Source organism: Solea solea, chromosome 18 (genome assembly GCF_958295425.1).
Source record: "Solea solea chromosome 18, fSolSol10.1, whole genome shotgun sequence".
Lineage (NCBI taxonomy): Eukaryota > Metazoa > Chordata > Actinopteri > Pleuronectiformes > Soleidae > Solea > Solea solea.
In genome coordinates, this window is record NC_081151.1 from 15,100,667 (window position 1) to 15,116,752 (window position 16,086).

Below are 16,086 nucleotides of genomic sequence, written 5' to 3' on the forward strand. Positions count from 1 at the left end.
ACGTCAGGGCAGTGCCCGCCCTCAGAGGCAGACTGGGCAGCAGGGCAACCAGCAGCCCAGGTCTGACGCCCAGAGACCGTGGGGCAAACACTCCTTTGCAACAGTGGCAGCAAAGAACCGCCCGTCTCACCCCACTGACAGAAAGAAGAAGCGGCCGTCCTAACAACCCCAGCTTCTCCCTCTCCCCCTCCGGTCAAGTTAAGAGTCATGGAGGGGGACCACCAGGACCCCGTCATGTGTGGTTCAGGAACCCTGGCTGTTATTTGTTCTCCAGGGCTCCTTGTCCAGTCTCCCATATGGCAGGCCCACAGGGAGAAGACACAGGGGTCCCCACAACACTTCCACCCTGTCCAAACCTGTTGCAAAAAAACCAGCATTTTCGCAGCCAGGCACAAAGCCAAGGGCGAAATGCAAAATAAAAATAAAATAAATAAATTAATTAATAAAATAAAAAAACACACAAAAACAAATCAATGTCATGCACCCCTCTCGCCACCAGAGGGAGCTCACGCTCCACTGGCGAGACACGATTCTCACCGAGTCGTGGGGGTGACGTCACCGCAGCTCGACACAGGACCTCTCTCTGTCAGAGCGGACAGGTGGCGCGCATGCGCAGTTCACCCATGGATTCTGTCCACTGTATCTCACTGATACAGACTTCAATTTGCCATGAAACCACCCAGGTTCAACGGTGTGTTAGTTTCAGTGGCCAAGGGGGACTCTGCACGGAAGACGAAATAACGTCTTTACTGAGCAAACAAGCTATCAGAGCTGTCACGGCCGAGGAGTCACAACAGGATTTCTACTCCCGGTACTTCCTCATTCCCAAAAAGGCAAGCACAGCCCTTCGCCCCATCCTAGATCTCCGTGTGCTAAACAAACACCTACGGAAATACACATTCAGGATGTTGACACACAAAGTGCTCTGTCGCTCTATCCGTCAGAGAGATTGGTTTGTAACGATCGATCTCTCGGACGCGTATTTTCACATCGCTATTCACCCTGCACACAGAAAATATCTCAGGTTTGCTTTCCAAGGCAAAACCTACGAGTATCAAACTGTCCCGTTCGGGCTGTCGTTAGCTCCGAGGGTATTCAGCAAGTGTGTGGAGGGGGCTCTGTCTCCATTACGGAGAAAATGCATCAACATTTTTTCGTACATTATCTGATATGCGCTGGCTCGCACGAGCAGGCGGTCATGGATTCCGCTATGGTGATAAATCATCTCAGGGATCTTGGGTTCAGTATAAACTAGACGAAAAGTCAGATAGAGCCCGTACAATGTACGGTGTATCTGGGTGTGAAAATAAACTCCCTGTCATATCGCGTCACGCTATCAGACGGGAGAATAAAATCTCTCACACGGTGTCTCTCCCTCTTTCAGATGGGGAGAGTGGTGTCGTTCCGACTATGCCTACGTCTGCTCGGCCTGATGGCATCAGTGATAGCCGTAGTACATTTAGGTCTGTTGATGATGAGAGATTTTCAGCGGTGGGTTGCAGCTTTGCACCTATGCCCGCGCCATCACCTGAACCGCAGAGTGAAAGTGACTCAGACGTGTGTGAAGTCTCTCCGTCAGTGGAGGAACGCAGGGGCGTGACGTCCAGGGTTACCATGACAACGGACGCTTCCCTGTCAGGGTGGGGAGCAACGATGTCAGGCAGAGCAGTGAATGGCTCCTGGGGTCCAGAAATAGCCCAGATTCACATAAATGTTTTGGAGCTCTGGGCAGTGTTTCTAGCTCTGAAACATTTCCTGCAATTTCTCCGAGGCCGTCATGTTCTGGTGAAAACAGACAACCCCGCTGTGGTAGCCTATGTCAACCGTCAGGGAGGCATGAGAGACAGAATCTGTCTCTCATACTGGTGGCGCCAAGATGACCGTCCAAACACTGGTTGGCAGAAATAGTTCAGATGTTGGCAGGCGACCCATGGCCTCTGCCCATACGCAGAGACCTCCTGTCCCAGGCACATGGGGAGATTTACCACCCTCACCCAGACCGCGTGGCACTCTGGGCCTGGCCCGTGAGAGGTTTAATTTAGACGCAGCAGGACTGCCTCCGCAGATTATAAACACCATTCAGAGTGCAAGGGCACCTCCAACCGTGCTTTGTACGGCTGTAAGTGCCGGGTTTTTGAGGAATGGTGTGAGTCTAGACTTACGGTCCCTTTTCAGTGTTCGGTTGTGGACCTGTTGTGCTTTCTGCAGGAACTGGTGGATAAAGAGCTTTTTCCACAGTTAAAGTGTACCTCGCTGCCATCTCAGCATGTCACGTGGGTTTTGGTGAAAAACCGGTGGGACAGCACCCCCTGGTTTGTCGCTTTATGAAAGGTGCACGTCGAAAGATCCCAGTTTCTAGGCACCTGGTTCCACTGTGGGACCTTCTGGTGGTGCTAGATGCCCTTTCTCAGCATCCCTTTGAGCCTTTGGAGGCCGTGGGGATGAAGTTTGTATCTCTGAAAACGGTTCTGCTTTTGGCTTTGTCTATGGCAAAGCGCGTGAGCGACCTTCAGGCGTTGTCTATCCGCCCTTCCTGTCTACAGTCGGTCCGGGACTCTCCAAGGTTTGCTTACGGCCCAATCCGGCTTTTGTGCCTAAGGTGGTGGAGTCGGCTTACAGGTGTCCCACAGTAGAGTTGCTGGCTTTTCACCCGCCTCCATTCTCCTTGACAGAGGAGCAGAGGCTTAACACTTTGTCTCCAGTGAGGTCTCTGCAGACCTACGTGAGTAGGACGGCAGATTTCAGGCGGGCTGACCAGCTGTTTGTTTCCTGGTCCACTACCCATAAGGGCAAGCCATTGTCCCGCCAGAGGCTGTCTCACTGGATTGTGGAGGCCATTTCTGTGGCGTACAGTTGCAAAGGTTTGCTGCCGCCCCAGGGTTTGCATGCTCATTCCACCAGGAGTATGGCCACTTCCTGGGCTCTGTTTAGAGGGGTGTCTGTTCAGGACATTTGTGCTGCGGCAAGCTGGGCTACGCCTCAGACTTTTGTCAAGTTTTACAGGCTAGATGTCTCTGGTCCTTCTTTGGCTCAAGTGGTTCTAGGTGCCGGTGCTCCGGGGTTGGAGTGAAGTTGTCACTCAACCTTTTGTGGTAGTTTGGCTTCGGGAGTCATATGCAATCCGGGAGTGTTCTATATCTCCCATAGTGAAACACCTAACGAAGTTAGAAAAAGAACGAAGGGTTACTCAACGTAACCCCTGTTCTTTGATAACAGAGTGAGGTGTTTCACCACACGCCCCTTCTTGCATGAGGCATGGAAAGAAACCGGTCTTGAATGATTTTGAGGGGCGGGTCGGCTGTGATAGTATGAAGGGGGCGGTGCCCCAGCACAGCTCGACCTGTCTGTCACTGACAGACGTGGTGCCATTGGAGCTTCCCTGGTTGGTCATGCCAAGGCGATATCCCATAGTGAAACACCTCACTCTGTTATCAAAGAACCGGAGTTACGTTGAGTAACCCTTCGTTATATGGTCTTTCTTTCTAGGTTCTAGGTTCAGAACTCGTGCTGCAGCATTTTGAATTAACTGAAGGGTTTTAATAGATTTGTTGGAACATCCTGATATTAAGGAGTTACAGTTAACTAATCTAGATGTGGAAGAAGGCTGTTCTGGAAATTAGCTTTATGTGTGAATCAAATGACATGTCCTGGTCAAAAATAACTCCAAGGTGGAACTGGAAGCCATGGTAATGTCATCTAAAAGTTTTTCTCTAAGGTGTTTTGGGCCAAGTATAAAAGTTTACAAGTAGAAAGTTACAGGTCATCCAGGACTTAATGTCTCTGAGACATTTCTGGAGTTGAACAACCTGATTTATTTCATTCGGCCTCATTAATAAATAAAGCTGTGTGTCATCTGCATAACAATGACAGTGTATGTTGTGCTTTCTAATAATGTTCCCTAAAGGAAACATATATTAGGGGAAAGGTATAGGCCAAAGCACTGAGCCCCGTGGAACTCCACAATTAACTTTGGTTTGCATGAACAAACTGGAATCTATCAGATAAGTATGATTTAATCCAACAGAGCGCAGTAATAACAATAGAATATCATGGTCAATGGTGTCAAATGCAGCACTAAGATCTAACAGGACAAGTATAGAGACCATTATCTAAAACCAAGAGAAGGTTGTTACTAACTTTAACTAGTGCTGTTTCTGTGCTATGATGTAATCTTAAACTTAACTGGAAATCTTCAAACAGGCCATTAATATGCAAATATTTACATAATTGATTAGCGACTGTCCTTTTCCCACTCTTAAACAACTGAGCAGTTAACATGTAATACATTTTCATGGATGCTTTGTTAAAACTAACTATCCAACACATCACAATGAACTGTGAAACAAATATTCTACTCATGTTAAGCAAGAAATAAAGCCAAGATGACTCAGTTCTGCAATACCGCTTTCTTTGAATTCAACAACAAAATTGACATTTAATTGTATTTTTGTCTCTTAGAATAACACTTCAAACTGTACATTTTAAATATAAAATTATAACTTTGTGCAAATGTTTGGAATTACAAAAAAAATCTGTTTGTAAAGTAAAATAAATACTGGATGTAATTCACCACTAAATATAGCCAAAACATTATTTCTCTTTCTTTACCATGGCTTGATTCATTCTGTCTCCGTTTCTGTTATTATACCTAATGTTTACAACATCTTCTATGTTGTGCTGTAACGTTACAGAAGCATTTTTTGCATGGCCTCCCTATTTAAGCTGGTTTAAGATGTTTAAGTTTAGGGGACTGTTTTGGATCGGAGCAGGGTTTATTCTTTCCTCCGATATCCTATCCAGGCATTTAAACTGGTATTGGGTTGATCGGCGACCTTTCGGCGTCACACAACAATCAATGAGCTCCGCTGTCTTCACTCTAGTAGTCGAGAGAAATGGAGGGACAGAAGAAAAGGAAAGGTGGAGCAGAGAGAGAGAGGGACAGAAAACGGAAAGCCCTTGCCACAGACGCAGCGAAATGTTGCAAAATAAGTGACATGTTCACCAGGAGGGAAGGTCAGTCAAAAACGCTATAGCTTTTATTGCGTTTATCGTTCATGTGATATTTCAGTTTTTCTTTTTTAATAAATTTGCAAAAATGTCTAAATTTCTGTTTTCTTTCTGTCAAGATGGGCTGCTGATTGTACATTAATGAGAAATAAAATGAACTTTTTTGATTTCAGCAAATGGCTGCAAAGAAACAAAGAGCGAAAAATTTAAAGGGGTCTGAATACTTTCCGTACCCACTGTATGTTCATCAACCATACGTTGGTTTGGTGCTTACTTATCCTAAACATAAGGAGTAACATTTATAATCATCACTTTAAAAGTAAAACATTTTTTTTCATTTTTGGTGCATATTTGTTTCCCAGATATATTAGTGTGTGTGTGAATGGGTGAATAAGAGGCATTAACTTAAAACACTTGTAGAAAGGCGCTTTATGAAGTTCAGTCCATTTCCTTTTATTAGTTTACAGGGCAGATCAAGAAGGGTCCAGCTGCAGACTCGCAGACCTCTACACAACTCACCCCACCCACTGCACGACACACACCCCCCATACGCGACACACCCCCTCACACTACATGACACTCTGATTGGGCGAAGAAGTATGAAAAGAGAGCACCCGAAACAACCAACACGGGAAAAACACAGGAAAATCACAAAACGTTGGAGGAATGATGGAGGAAAAGGTAAGAATGCATAAAAAACACATTATGATATTGAACACTGTATGAATAGTCATTATTTGTATACATTAAATCAATTAAGTGTGGTTTATTAACCAGTAATGTCTGCATGCTGTAACGATAGCGATTGTAACAGCAAGCAAGACGCAGCGATTTTTTTCCTTTTTTTCTTTTCTTTCAAATGCAAATGCAATCCAGTTCATTACTACTTGACTCTGGATTAAAAATGTTCCCATGTTAAAAATACAAAATAAAATTTTGTACCCAAACTAAAATCCTATGGAATCTTTGCAGAAAATCCTCACAGGCAACACTGTGTCTCCCTGGGCCAAGAAAGAGGATCATCATTCTTTTCGAAGATGATGACCAAGTGGACAAGGTGATGCACATCTTGTCTGAAGTACTTGAAAGTACAGAGACAGACAAGAAGTCTGCAGATCCTGTGGCTTTCATTATGGATGTACTTTTGTCAGAGGTGAGATCTCAGACACTGACACTGATTTGTAGACTACATGTTTTATATGACTGCATATGTCTGACTCCTTTTAACACATGGTCACTGTCTAACACAATCTTTCATGCCACAGGCAACAGTATATGCCCTTGGAGCTGTTCACTCCATCTCCCTCGACAAAGCCAAGGAGATGTACATACGTGGAACTGAGTTTGACTCAAGGTAAGTCGGATAGTTTAGGAAACTGTTAATCCAATTTTCAGTTTATATCTTATGATGTATGTGAGTGTCTTTAACGATTAATTATTTTGCTATATAATTTTGTCTTGTCAGCGAGATTACCCATCTTAGGGAACAGCTTCAGAGCCACATGTCAACAAAAGCAAGGCTGAAACTGGATAGCTTCATGGGAAATTACAGGAAGACCTTGGAGAGTGAGGAATTTCTCAGACGCCTGTAATCCCTGGATTGTGAATTGTCTGCTATGCATACAAATAAAAGCGATATATGATTTATTACTTGTATTCATTACATGGCTTTGAAAGTTATACAACATTCTGTGCAGAATCAAGGGTTTCAGTGCTTTTGTTTTATTTTCATCAAAATACCTACTGATGTCCAATCATATAAACGTGATAATTATAACACATAAACGTGATAATATATTGTATAAACGTGATAATTAGATCACATAAACGTGATACTATAGTGTGTAAACGTGATAATTAAATGTTGAAAGTAGGTCCAGCTGCAGACCCGCAGACCACTCAACGACACACCCCTCCACTCAATGACACACCCCTCCACTCAACGACACACCCCCTCACACAACACGACACTCTGATTGGGTCACAGAAGAGACTGCGTCTGAAACGTGATGACGTTTACTAACCCGTTTACACACGCGTATTTTCATAGACACTTGTTGACAAGAGACTTTTATCCCGGTGTGCGACAGGAATAGAGAAGAATAAATACCCGTGTTGACTTTTATGAACACAGAAATGTACTTTCTGTAAAATTTGTGAATAATTAATGTGACTTTGTAAACTATGAAATGTTATAGCCAAACTGCTAAAATATATAAATGCCGATTGGAAAAATTCTTTAAACATCGTTTCGATCCTGTGGCTTCAATCATACAGAGGTGAGATATCAGACACTGACACTGATTTGTAGAATACATGTTTTATATGACTGCATATGTCTCCTTTTAACACACGCTCACTGTCCAACACAATCTTAAATCTTAATCATTGATTGATGTCCCTGCAGCTGTACTCTCCATCTCCCTGGACAAAGACAAAGACTGACTTTCTTGAATTTCCTTCGGGATCAATAAAGTATTGGACTAAGACATGGACAGGGAACTCAGTTTGACTCCAGGTAAACTGATCATTTAGGAAACTGTTAATCCAATTTTCACAACAGTTTATATCCCATAATGTATGTGAGTGTCATTAATGACTTCATTATTTTGTTATATCATTTTGTCTCATCAGCGAGATAACTCAGCTTCAGAGCCACATGTCCAAGGAAGCAAGGCTCAAACTGGAAAGCCTTAGAGAGTGACGACTTTGTCGTTAGGCGCCTTTAATCCCTGACAATTTCTTGAAAAATGTAAATAGTTAATTGTCTTCTATGCATACAAATAAAAACGATATATCACTCATTACTTGTATTCATTACATGGATTTGAAAGTTATGCAACTTTCTGTGCATAATCAAGGGTATATTAAACACACCTTTTTGTAACATACAGGTTGCCATGATGTTGGAAGTTTGCAAAAACAAATGAAATTATTCAAAACGTCACATTGTACAGAAGCGTGTTCACAGTGGAATTTTGGGGGTCAGTATCACGTACGTGATACTATATTGTATCAACGTGATAATTATATAAACGTGATACTATATTGTATCAAAGTGATAATTATATAAACGTAGTACTATATTGTATCAACGCGATAATTATATCATATACATGTGATACTATGTTGTATAAACGTGATAATTATATCATATAAATGTGATACTACGTTGTATATACGTGATAATTATATCATATAAATGTGATACTATGTTGTATAAACGTGATAATTAGAGCACATAAACGTGATACTATATTGCGTAAACGTGATAATTAAATGTTGAAAGAACTGCGTGCCTGTTTCCAATCGGCATTTATATATTTTAGCAGTTTGGCTATAACATTTCATAGTTTACAAAGTGACATTAATTATTCACAAATTGCTCAGAAAGAACATTTCTGTGTTCATAAAAAGTCAACACGAGGGTTTATTCTTCTCTATTCCTGTCGCACACCGGGATAAAAGTCTCTTGTCAACAAGTGTCTGTGAAATACGCGTGTGTAAATAAAGTTTCAATAAAAGAACGTCATCACGTTAGTAAACGTCAACACATCATTAAGACGCAGTCTCTTCTGTGACCCAATGTGTCGTGTAGCGTGAGGGGGTGGACGCGCTGACGTAGACGCGCTGACGTACCGCAGCAACGGACCAACCTGCTCAATGAGGCGTCTACGTATATATGTTGTTTTTGCTGGTAATAAAAGCAGTTACCGAGACTATCATTATTATGGTATATGAAGATACTACAACATCAACGGAGAGACTTCGCTCATGTTTCAAAGAACTGGGGTTAATTTCTTAACCTAAAGTTATCATCCAGTCCAGTAGATGGCCGTAATGCGCCAGCTACCCCAGCTGGTTTACCAACCGCGATTAAAACTTGTAGAAGAAGAAGTCTGTCATGTGACATGCTTGTGAGAATGTAACTGTTGTCAGTGAAATCTCAAAACGACCTGGAGGTAAGCGAAGCGACTCGCGTTTTTAGTTTAGGTTTTAACTTAAGTCAGTTATTGCGTATTTAGACACACAAATGTTAACTCAAGCAGCGTGAGATTGAATCATTGCAGGAAGTAACTAAACGTTATTATAGTTGCTATATAGTTGCTAATCAGTGACTTACATGTTAGCATGCCTGAGTTCATATCAAAAATTTTAGGGTTAGAAAACTGGAAGTCGGAATCATTATCTATCGAAGCGATGGTTTAACTGTTTCTGTTTTCTTTACTACAGTTTCCACACGATTAACTATCATGGCCGAGGTTAGTATGGTCTCTACTTCCTATTTGTTCCTGTTCGTTCAGTCAACACTCCCTGTTCATGTCGGATAGGAGAAGAAACACACGTTTTTGCACAGTTCTGCGCAAAAGTCTAAAGCCACAATGCGATTTGATATTTAAGCAATGTTCTAATGAACATACAGTAGAATTATTTCTCACCACTTCAGTTGAAGTAGACCAGTGCTTAACAAGTGTATTCGACCACCATCCAATGTAAGGTGTATGCCACACCATTGGTTATTATCAAAATCATTTGGTATGTTTCTGTAAGACATCAGAATGTAGAAGCTTGTATTTGCTATTAATGCTAAAATATAATTATTTTCTGTACCTTATTTGTAATGTTCAAATTTACTGTTTTACAAAAAGCAGAAAAAACAGCAAATCACATTATTATTGATTAGGACGTCAAATTCTAGATTTTGACTTGCAATACTTTATTTGTTTTAGTTAAATATTATGCTTGGTTAATTTTTGATTTCTCAGTGAAGCCTAGTGAGCCCGCTCAAATTTGGGTATGTATATAGGTGAATTTAGTTGTAATTGGATAAATTTAACACATTTGTTAAGCACTGTATGTAGAGCTTGGCAATATATTGATAGTAGCTACATCTATATTGAGGCATGAGACAAGATAAAGATAAACAGCTTCTACAGGTTAAAGTGTCAAGTATTTAGTGTGATCTACTCTTACAAAATAGCATGACCCTGGCTCTCTTAAACCTTGAGTAGAACCTTAACTAATGTTAATGGTAAAACCTGTGCTTGTCCTACTATTTCATGTTAAGACATCTGCTGTGAAAAATATCTATTACTCCAGGTTTATTCAAGACATGCATGAGCATTAACACATGTTATGAGTTGAAGTCATTGACAGCTTGTTAATATATAAGACCAACTTTCAGTCACATTATTCCTATTCAAATGCCAATGATCATAGAGTTTGACAGACATAAAAACCACAAAGCTGGACTTTAGCACAGCACATTACAATATAAAGTAATTGTAAATGTAGTGTATAACAGTACACAGCTTCAGGGGCATAATGACATGTGATGTGACTTTAATGTTACAAAAATGATAATGTGTCACCTTGTTTGTTGGATTTTATATTTGCCACTACATTGTAATGTAAAATGGCAAACTAGCAGAATTTGTGCCTTATGGGACAACATCTCGATTCACTGAGGTGGTCAGAGACACTCATGTAGCTTGTAACTTCTTCATTTTGTATGTAATATATTTTTCTTTGCAGGATTTGAAGAGGTATTTGTACAAACAGCTGCAGAGGTGAGTGTACTGAAGTAACAGACTGTAGCAAGTATAGTTCAGGTTTTTTGAGTTTTGGTTGTATTCCGTTCCCACTGGTCATAAAACCTGTTAAATGCCAGCTATAAACAGGATTATCATCAGTGGTAGTGTTGATAATCAGCATACAGTGCAGAATTCACTGTATGTGCCTCCAGTGCACCAGGATACACGGCTTGCGATGCTCACCCACCCAAAAGAAAGTTGCTGCTAGCAGAGATGCAAGGGAAAACCGATTAGGCACACAACAAAAGCCCTTCTAATAAATCTAAGCAACTTGAGAAATCTGATGCAATCAGAAGGGTGATCATTTAAAAGCCTTTAATATTTAATGTTGAATCATATCAACAGTAAAAACATGCCAATGTGTTACTTTCAGCAATCAATGCCTTCATCAAGGCAAACATACAAAATAATGTCTGAAAGCTTTCAGTATACAGTGCCCTCTTATAGTTTTGGAACAGTGAGGCTAATTCCTTTATTTTGGGGTTGACATCAGACGATGAATATGAGACATTTCAGCTTTCATTTCCAGGTATTTACATCTGGATCTGATGCACAATTTAGAAGATAGCATTATTTGTAACGGAACACAACATTTTTAGGTGAGCAAAAGTATTAGAACAGATAGACTTAAAAAGTATTTTTCCAAGTGAATAAGACTTACTATTTAATTGCAAATCCTTTTGATTTCAATAACTGCATCAAGCCTGTGACCCAGGGACATCACTGTTTTAACTGTTCGATATCCGATCCAGTGATTTTGACCAGTATAGGACAGATACTGAGTATCGGATCGGCTCCTCCCAATTATATACCACACTAAAGTAGCACTGCTAATAGTTTTTTTTTTCCGAATTTCCTCCGTAAGATAGCCACTGACTTCCATATTTTCATGACAAGCATCCATATTTTTTTTTTTTTTTTTGGTTCCTGGAGATAGAAGCTCTCACGGTTAAGTAGGTACTGATAACGTGTTATCTTACATCTTTCCTTCAGTGTTGAAGGTCTTCATGCTATAGTTGTGACAGACAGGGATGGTGTCCCAGTTATTAAAGGTAAGAAATCATCTCAGAATCCTACAGAAACTACAGATATTCTGATACAATTTTTACCTTTACAATAACCTCAAAGAAATGGCAAAATCAAGCTTAAATTAATAGTATGGTATAATTGTAATATACATATAATTTCCTGAACTTTTCCAAATGCAGCCTCAGTTTTGAAAAGTAAAATACTTTTTGTATGGTCATGAAATTACTTAAGAGACTTTCCACCATGAAATAAAGCAACATTGCTGACATTTTACTATTGGAAGCCATTTATACTGGTATCTCTGTAAAATTAACCTTTGTATGGTAACTCTTAAACCCTTTTAAGATAGTCTGTAAAATTTAGTTTTTCATCCTTTTTGTTTAGTTTACACAAATAGGTATCACAAAACATTAAAATACATCGATGTGATATTTGTATAGTAATTTATTTGCCATGGTAAGGTAAAATTATTCTAGTCCTATGTTATGTCTATTAACAAGCAATAGCTTTAATGAAAGTAATAGTAGTACAGAGACATTATAGAAAAATACCATGATCAAGTAATATCCAGGTAATACCTTGGGAATCAGAATTAATATACACACTAATATCAGTGTAATACCTTCACATGAAAATGATTAAACATTATTGTTGTGTCATTGCAGTTGCCAATGACAATGCCCCTGTCCATGCTCTTAGACCGGGCTTCTTGTCCACTTTTGCCCTGGCCACAGATCAGGGAAGCAAGCTGGGTCTGTCAAAGAACAAGAGCATTATCTGCTACTACAACACCTACCAGGTTAGACAGCAGCTCTTATACATAACTGGCTGTGATTGATTTGTCTTGTAAGTGAGTGAATGAATGAATGAATGAATGAATGAACTTTTCTGGTTGGTCTCATCCACCATTTAAACAAAAAAAAAAAAGAGAGAGAGAGAGAGAGAAAAGCCTGATAGCCACGCTTGTTTCCTGCTGTAAAAAGTATGCCGCTGCAGTGTCATGAAAACTTTGGCAGTTCTGATGTCCAGGGAATAGCCTAGAACTCTTGTATGGTATGACTGGTGGATACCTTGTAATTGTTAATGTTGTGTGCTGATTCTTGTTTTTTTTCAAAGAAAATTTGCAGTGATCAGTATACTTTAGTCTGCTTACTTTGCAACCTCACGTTTGTTGTGTATCTATTCAACAGATTGTGCAGTTCAATCGATTACCACTGGTCATCAGTTTCATTGCTAGTAGCAACGCCAACACGGGTAAGAAAATCTCTTACGTAAGTCACTGTTCACCTTCACATCAGTCCAGTCAAACAGTGTTAGTTTTTAAACTTTTTTTTGTTTGTTTCTTTTTTTCGAAAACAGGTTAAACCGTAAACACAGAAAATAATGTAATTAAAGGGACAGTTTAAAGGGACTCACGCTTGTGAGTCATTGATTTGTGCGCTGGATTATTGACCCAATTCTGATTCCATATCTGGGATCCAGCTCCTTCAACACCAAGTGTACATCCTCTTTTCTCACTCGTAGCCTATGTTCTCTGCATTTGGCAAACACCGATAACTGTGAAGCTGTCCAGAGTACTGTATTTGGTTGCGTATGAACTCAATCAGGACCGCCAAGTCACAGTACATTTTCCGACGAGAGTGTCCTCTTGCATAAAGCTTCAGATGTCTCTCACTTATAAGGAAACCGTGTTTACTGGCAAGCACAGATCCTCTCCCACGGGTGAATGCTCCGTTGTTATGTTTGTTTACAGTCTCTATGGGTCAAACTGACCAAGAAGTACATGAATGAAGAATGAAAGTTTTGCAAGATCTTGCTCAAATCAAATCAAATCAAATACTTAATATGAAACTATTAATTTTAATATAGCCACATAGCCACAAAGCTAGCTGGATAGCCTATAGCTATATATGGCTCTGCAGATCAGATGCACATCATTAACTAGGACACTCCGGTCCTAGTTAGATTCTAGTCCTAGTTAAAAAAATTTAAATAGCTAAAATGGTCCCTCACTGTGAACTAACTGGGTATCACGGATTACTTCGTCCCTCGGCCATTTTCCAGTTCTTTCACTTGCCAGGTAAGCTGTATGTGTGTGGTACGCTGAGCACACGCTATCCCAACGTCACCAGACGCTGTCATTTATCAAAGTCTTGCGGTTATCCTACAGTGACATTTATAATCATGGTTAATCATAACATCCCTAGTCCTGAGCCATCCTTTGCAGTCCCTCTGATGGTTTGTGTGTAGAGCTGGAGTGTTGGTGTTGTCATTATATATTTATAGTTGCTTCACCCTCTGTTTAGCACACAGAGCTGTTTCCCCACTTGTTCCTATGCAGGTGTTTTGTCAAGTGTCTAGTTGCCTGGTTGAAGTGACATCAACTTCCTCTGTGTTTCCACAGGTATCATCATGAGTCTGGAGAAGGAGCTGGCTCCACTAATTGAGGAGCTGAGGCAGGTGGTGGAGGTGACATAAGCACAGAAAGAATGAACAATCATGTTCAAGATCATCTGTCTGGATCACATTGCTCACTGAATATTTCCATCTAAAGTTAAATTCATGGCTTTGCAGTTCAAAGTAATGGCTTTATGTTTCCTGTAGAATAGAGGTGCTGTTCATCAGTATGTTCACATGTAAGAGAGTGTGTATGTTTAAGTCTGAGTAAATATTAAATTGATCATGTAAGTAGTTTTGCCTTTTTTAGTTATTTCCATTTTTATAGAAAATGTGCCCCATCTGAGTGTGCTGAGAACCAACAAGAAAATCAGATTTCAGCCACTGAACAAAAAGCTCACCAATGCAATCAATGTATTTGTCCTTTTGCATTGTTGCCTACATCCCTGGATTCAGGTCAGGAAAACTCCCCAAAAAAACCCATTAACTGGAAAGAAAAATTAAAGAAACCCCAAGAAGAGCCATGTGGTAGGAGAATAATTACAGGAATGTAAGACTATGCTATTACTTTCTTTAGATGGCAATATGGCCATTATTTTTAAATAATCCCTCGTCCACTCTTTAAGTAAAAAAACAACTGAAAACAAGAAGTTCCACTTTCACCAAATTAAAGCTGTTGTAGGCACAATCACAGAAAAAAAAAATTATCAAGTTTAATTAAAGTTATTTAAATACCAGTTAAACAAGTGTTTATTTTGTGACTCTTAGAATCCTTCCCTTTTTGCAGGGTGCAAACAACTGTTGTGCTGGACTAGATATTATTTAATTAGAGAGACCTGTATAGTAGTAGTAGGTGCAGTGAAACAGCCAATAGGAGGCCCTGCTCTCTCTGAATTGCCCTGTGATTGGTCTTGTTGAATGTTTGTTTCAAACCCAGATTGAATCCATTTGTTTCCCTCCAAGCTCTTACAAGCCTTCAGGGACTCTTTGGAGTAAGATAAAGGGAAGTTTATCAGGATGTTGAAGATGTCAGGATACTGCAGGTCTGATATAATGTCCTGATGTTATGGTACCAAACTTGTAAAAAGCACATCTGGGGCATTATAATGATCAAATACTTTCTGTCTGTCTTGCGATATATCGGTCGATCTCAGTTAATTTAAAGTGAACACTGAACTCTGACAGGTTGAATCCAGCTCCGATCCTGTTCATTTTGCCACACCTTAGGCTGATGGCAGTTAATAAATACTGAGTGACGTGATGTCCTGATCTCTATAATTTTAATCTTAATTATTTGGTATGGTAGGAATATGTCCTATCTAATTCCTATTCATGCCTCTTGCACTCAGGCGCACACTTTATCAAAGTCAGTGAAGGGTGCAGGATTTAAGGGTTTCAGTTGCTAACATTAAGCCCTCATTTTCTTTAGATCAATGTGTCCGTCAAACTTACAGCATTATAGGAACAGACATGAAAATTGAATGTCTTGAAGCAAAATGGAGTCCCACCCAAATTAACAGACTATGTTGAGTCTACTCAGGGAAATGTGTACCAGTGTTTTTCATGATCAAGTTCATTTTCCAGACATGACCATATTTCTTCATTGTTCATCCAGCTGATGTCACACCCTCTTGGAAGACGGGGCTTTTGTCCATAGTGTGTGTTTTCACTGATGGCAATCATCGACCTTTTCTCATCTGGGACTGGAGATTTGAAGAAGAATATCACTGTCAATACAAATAGTCTGAATAACACTAAAATAACAAGTCAATCAGAGATGGCAGACTTCACCCCATCCACCCAACAAGCCTCTCTGGCGGCCTCTGTTGGTCATAGTGGCAACTGTGGAAGCACAGACACACAGATCCACCAAAAACAATACTTCACTCCCACTCTTTGCAGGTGAAGTAATAATAATAACTACTGATCCCAGAGTGGGAAAATCTCAAAACGCCATTGTGGCGTTTCTTAATTTTGTAAGTTCTGTTTTATACATTGTAATATATGCTTGTTTGCATAATGCTCAATGTCTTCTCACGTTTTGAAAATGACAAAAAAA

The 16,086-nt window shown here is 40.2% G+C and overlaps 3 protein-coding genes and 1 pseudogene across 4 annotated transcripts in view; 3 read left to right on the forward strand and 1 right to left on the reverse strand.

Annotated features, from left to right (window-relative positions):
• Positions 1 to 207: 207 nt before the first annotated feature.
• Positions 208 to 1,845, forward strand: LOC131444887 (uncharacterized; the record flags this gene model as incomplete). The annotated part of the gene is given in 4 exon segments (XM_058615589.1): positions 208 to 724; positions 727 to 1,158; positions 1,161 to 1,592; positions 1,595 to 1,845. Coding segments are annotated over 4 exon segments (1,632 nt in total), but the record flags the coding sequence as incomplete, so codon positions are not given.
• Positions 1,846 to 1,855: 10 nt separating this feature from the next.
• On the forward strand, positions 1,856 to 6,599 carry LOC131444888 (uncharacterized; annotated as a pseudogene).
• A 2,168-nt stretch (positions 6,600 to 8,767) lies between these two features.
• On the forward strand, positions 8,768 to 14,321 carry lamtor3 (late endosomal/lysosomal adaptor, MAPK and MTOR activator 3). Its single transcript, XM_058615457.1, has 7 exons — positions 8,768 to 8,969; positions 9,241 to 9,269; positions 10,543 to 10,577; positions 11,595 to 11,653; positions 12,296 to 12,429; positions 12,821 to 12,884; positions 14,035 to 14,321. The coding sequence occupies exons 2-7, from the start codon at positions 9,261 to 9,263 to the stop codon at positions 14,106 to 14,108; spliced, it is 375 nt and encodes a 124-aa protein (XP_058471440.1). The 5' UTR covers positions 8,768 to 8,969; positions 9,241 to 9,260; the 3' UTR covers positions 14,109 to 14,321.
• Positions 12,485 to 16,086, reverse strand: part of LOC131444797 (dual adapter for phosphotyrosine and 3-phosphotyrosine and 3-phosphoinositide-like) — an 81,296-nt gene continuing 77,694 nt past the window's right edge. For both annotated transcript variants that reach the window (XM_058615454.1, XM_058615455.1), the window contains one exon: positions 12,485 to 15,730. In XM_058615454.1, the coding sequence (XP_058471437.1) occupies positions 15,707 to 15,730 (24 nt within the window). In that variant the 3' untranslated portion in view covers positions 12,485 to 15,706. The remainder of the gene's footprint in view (positions 15,731 to 16,086) is intronic.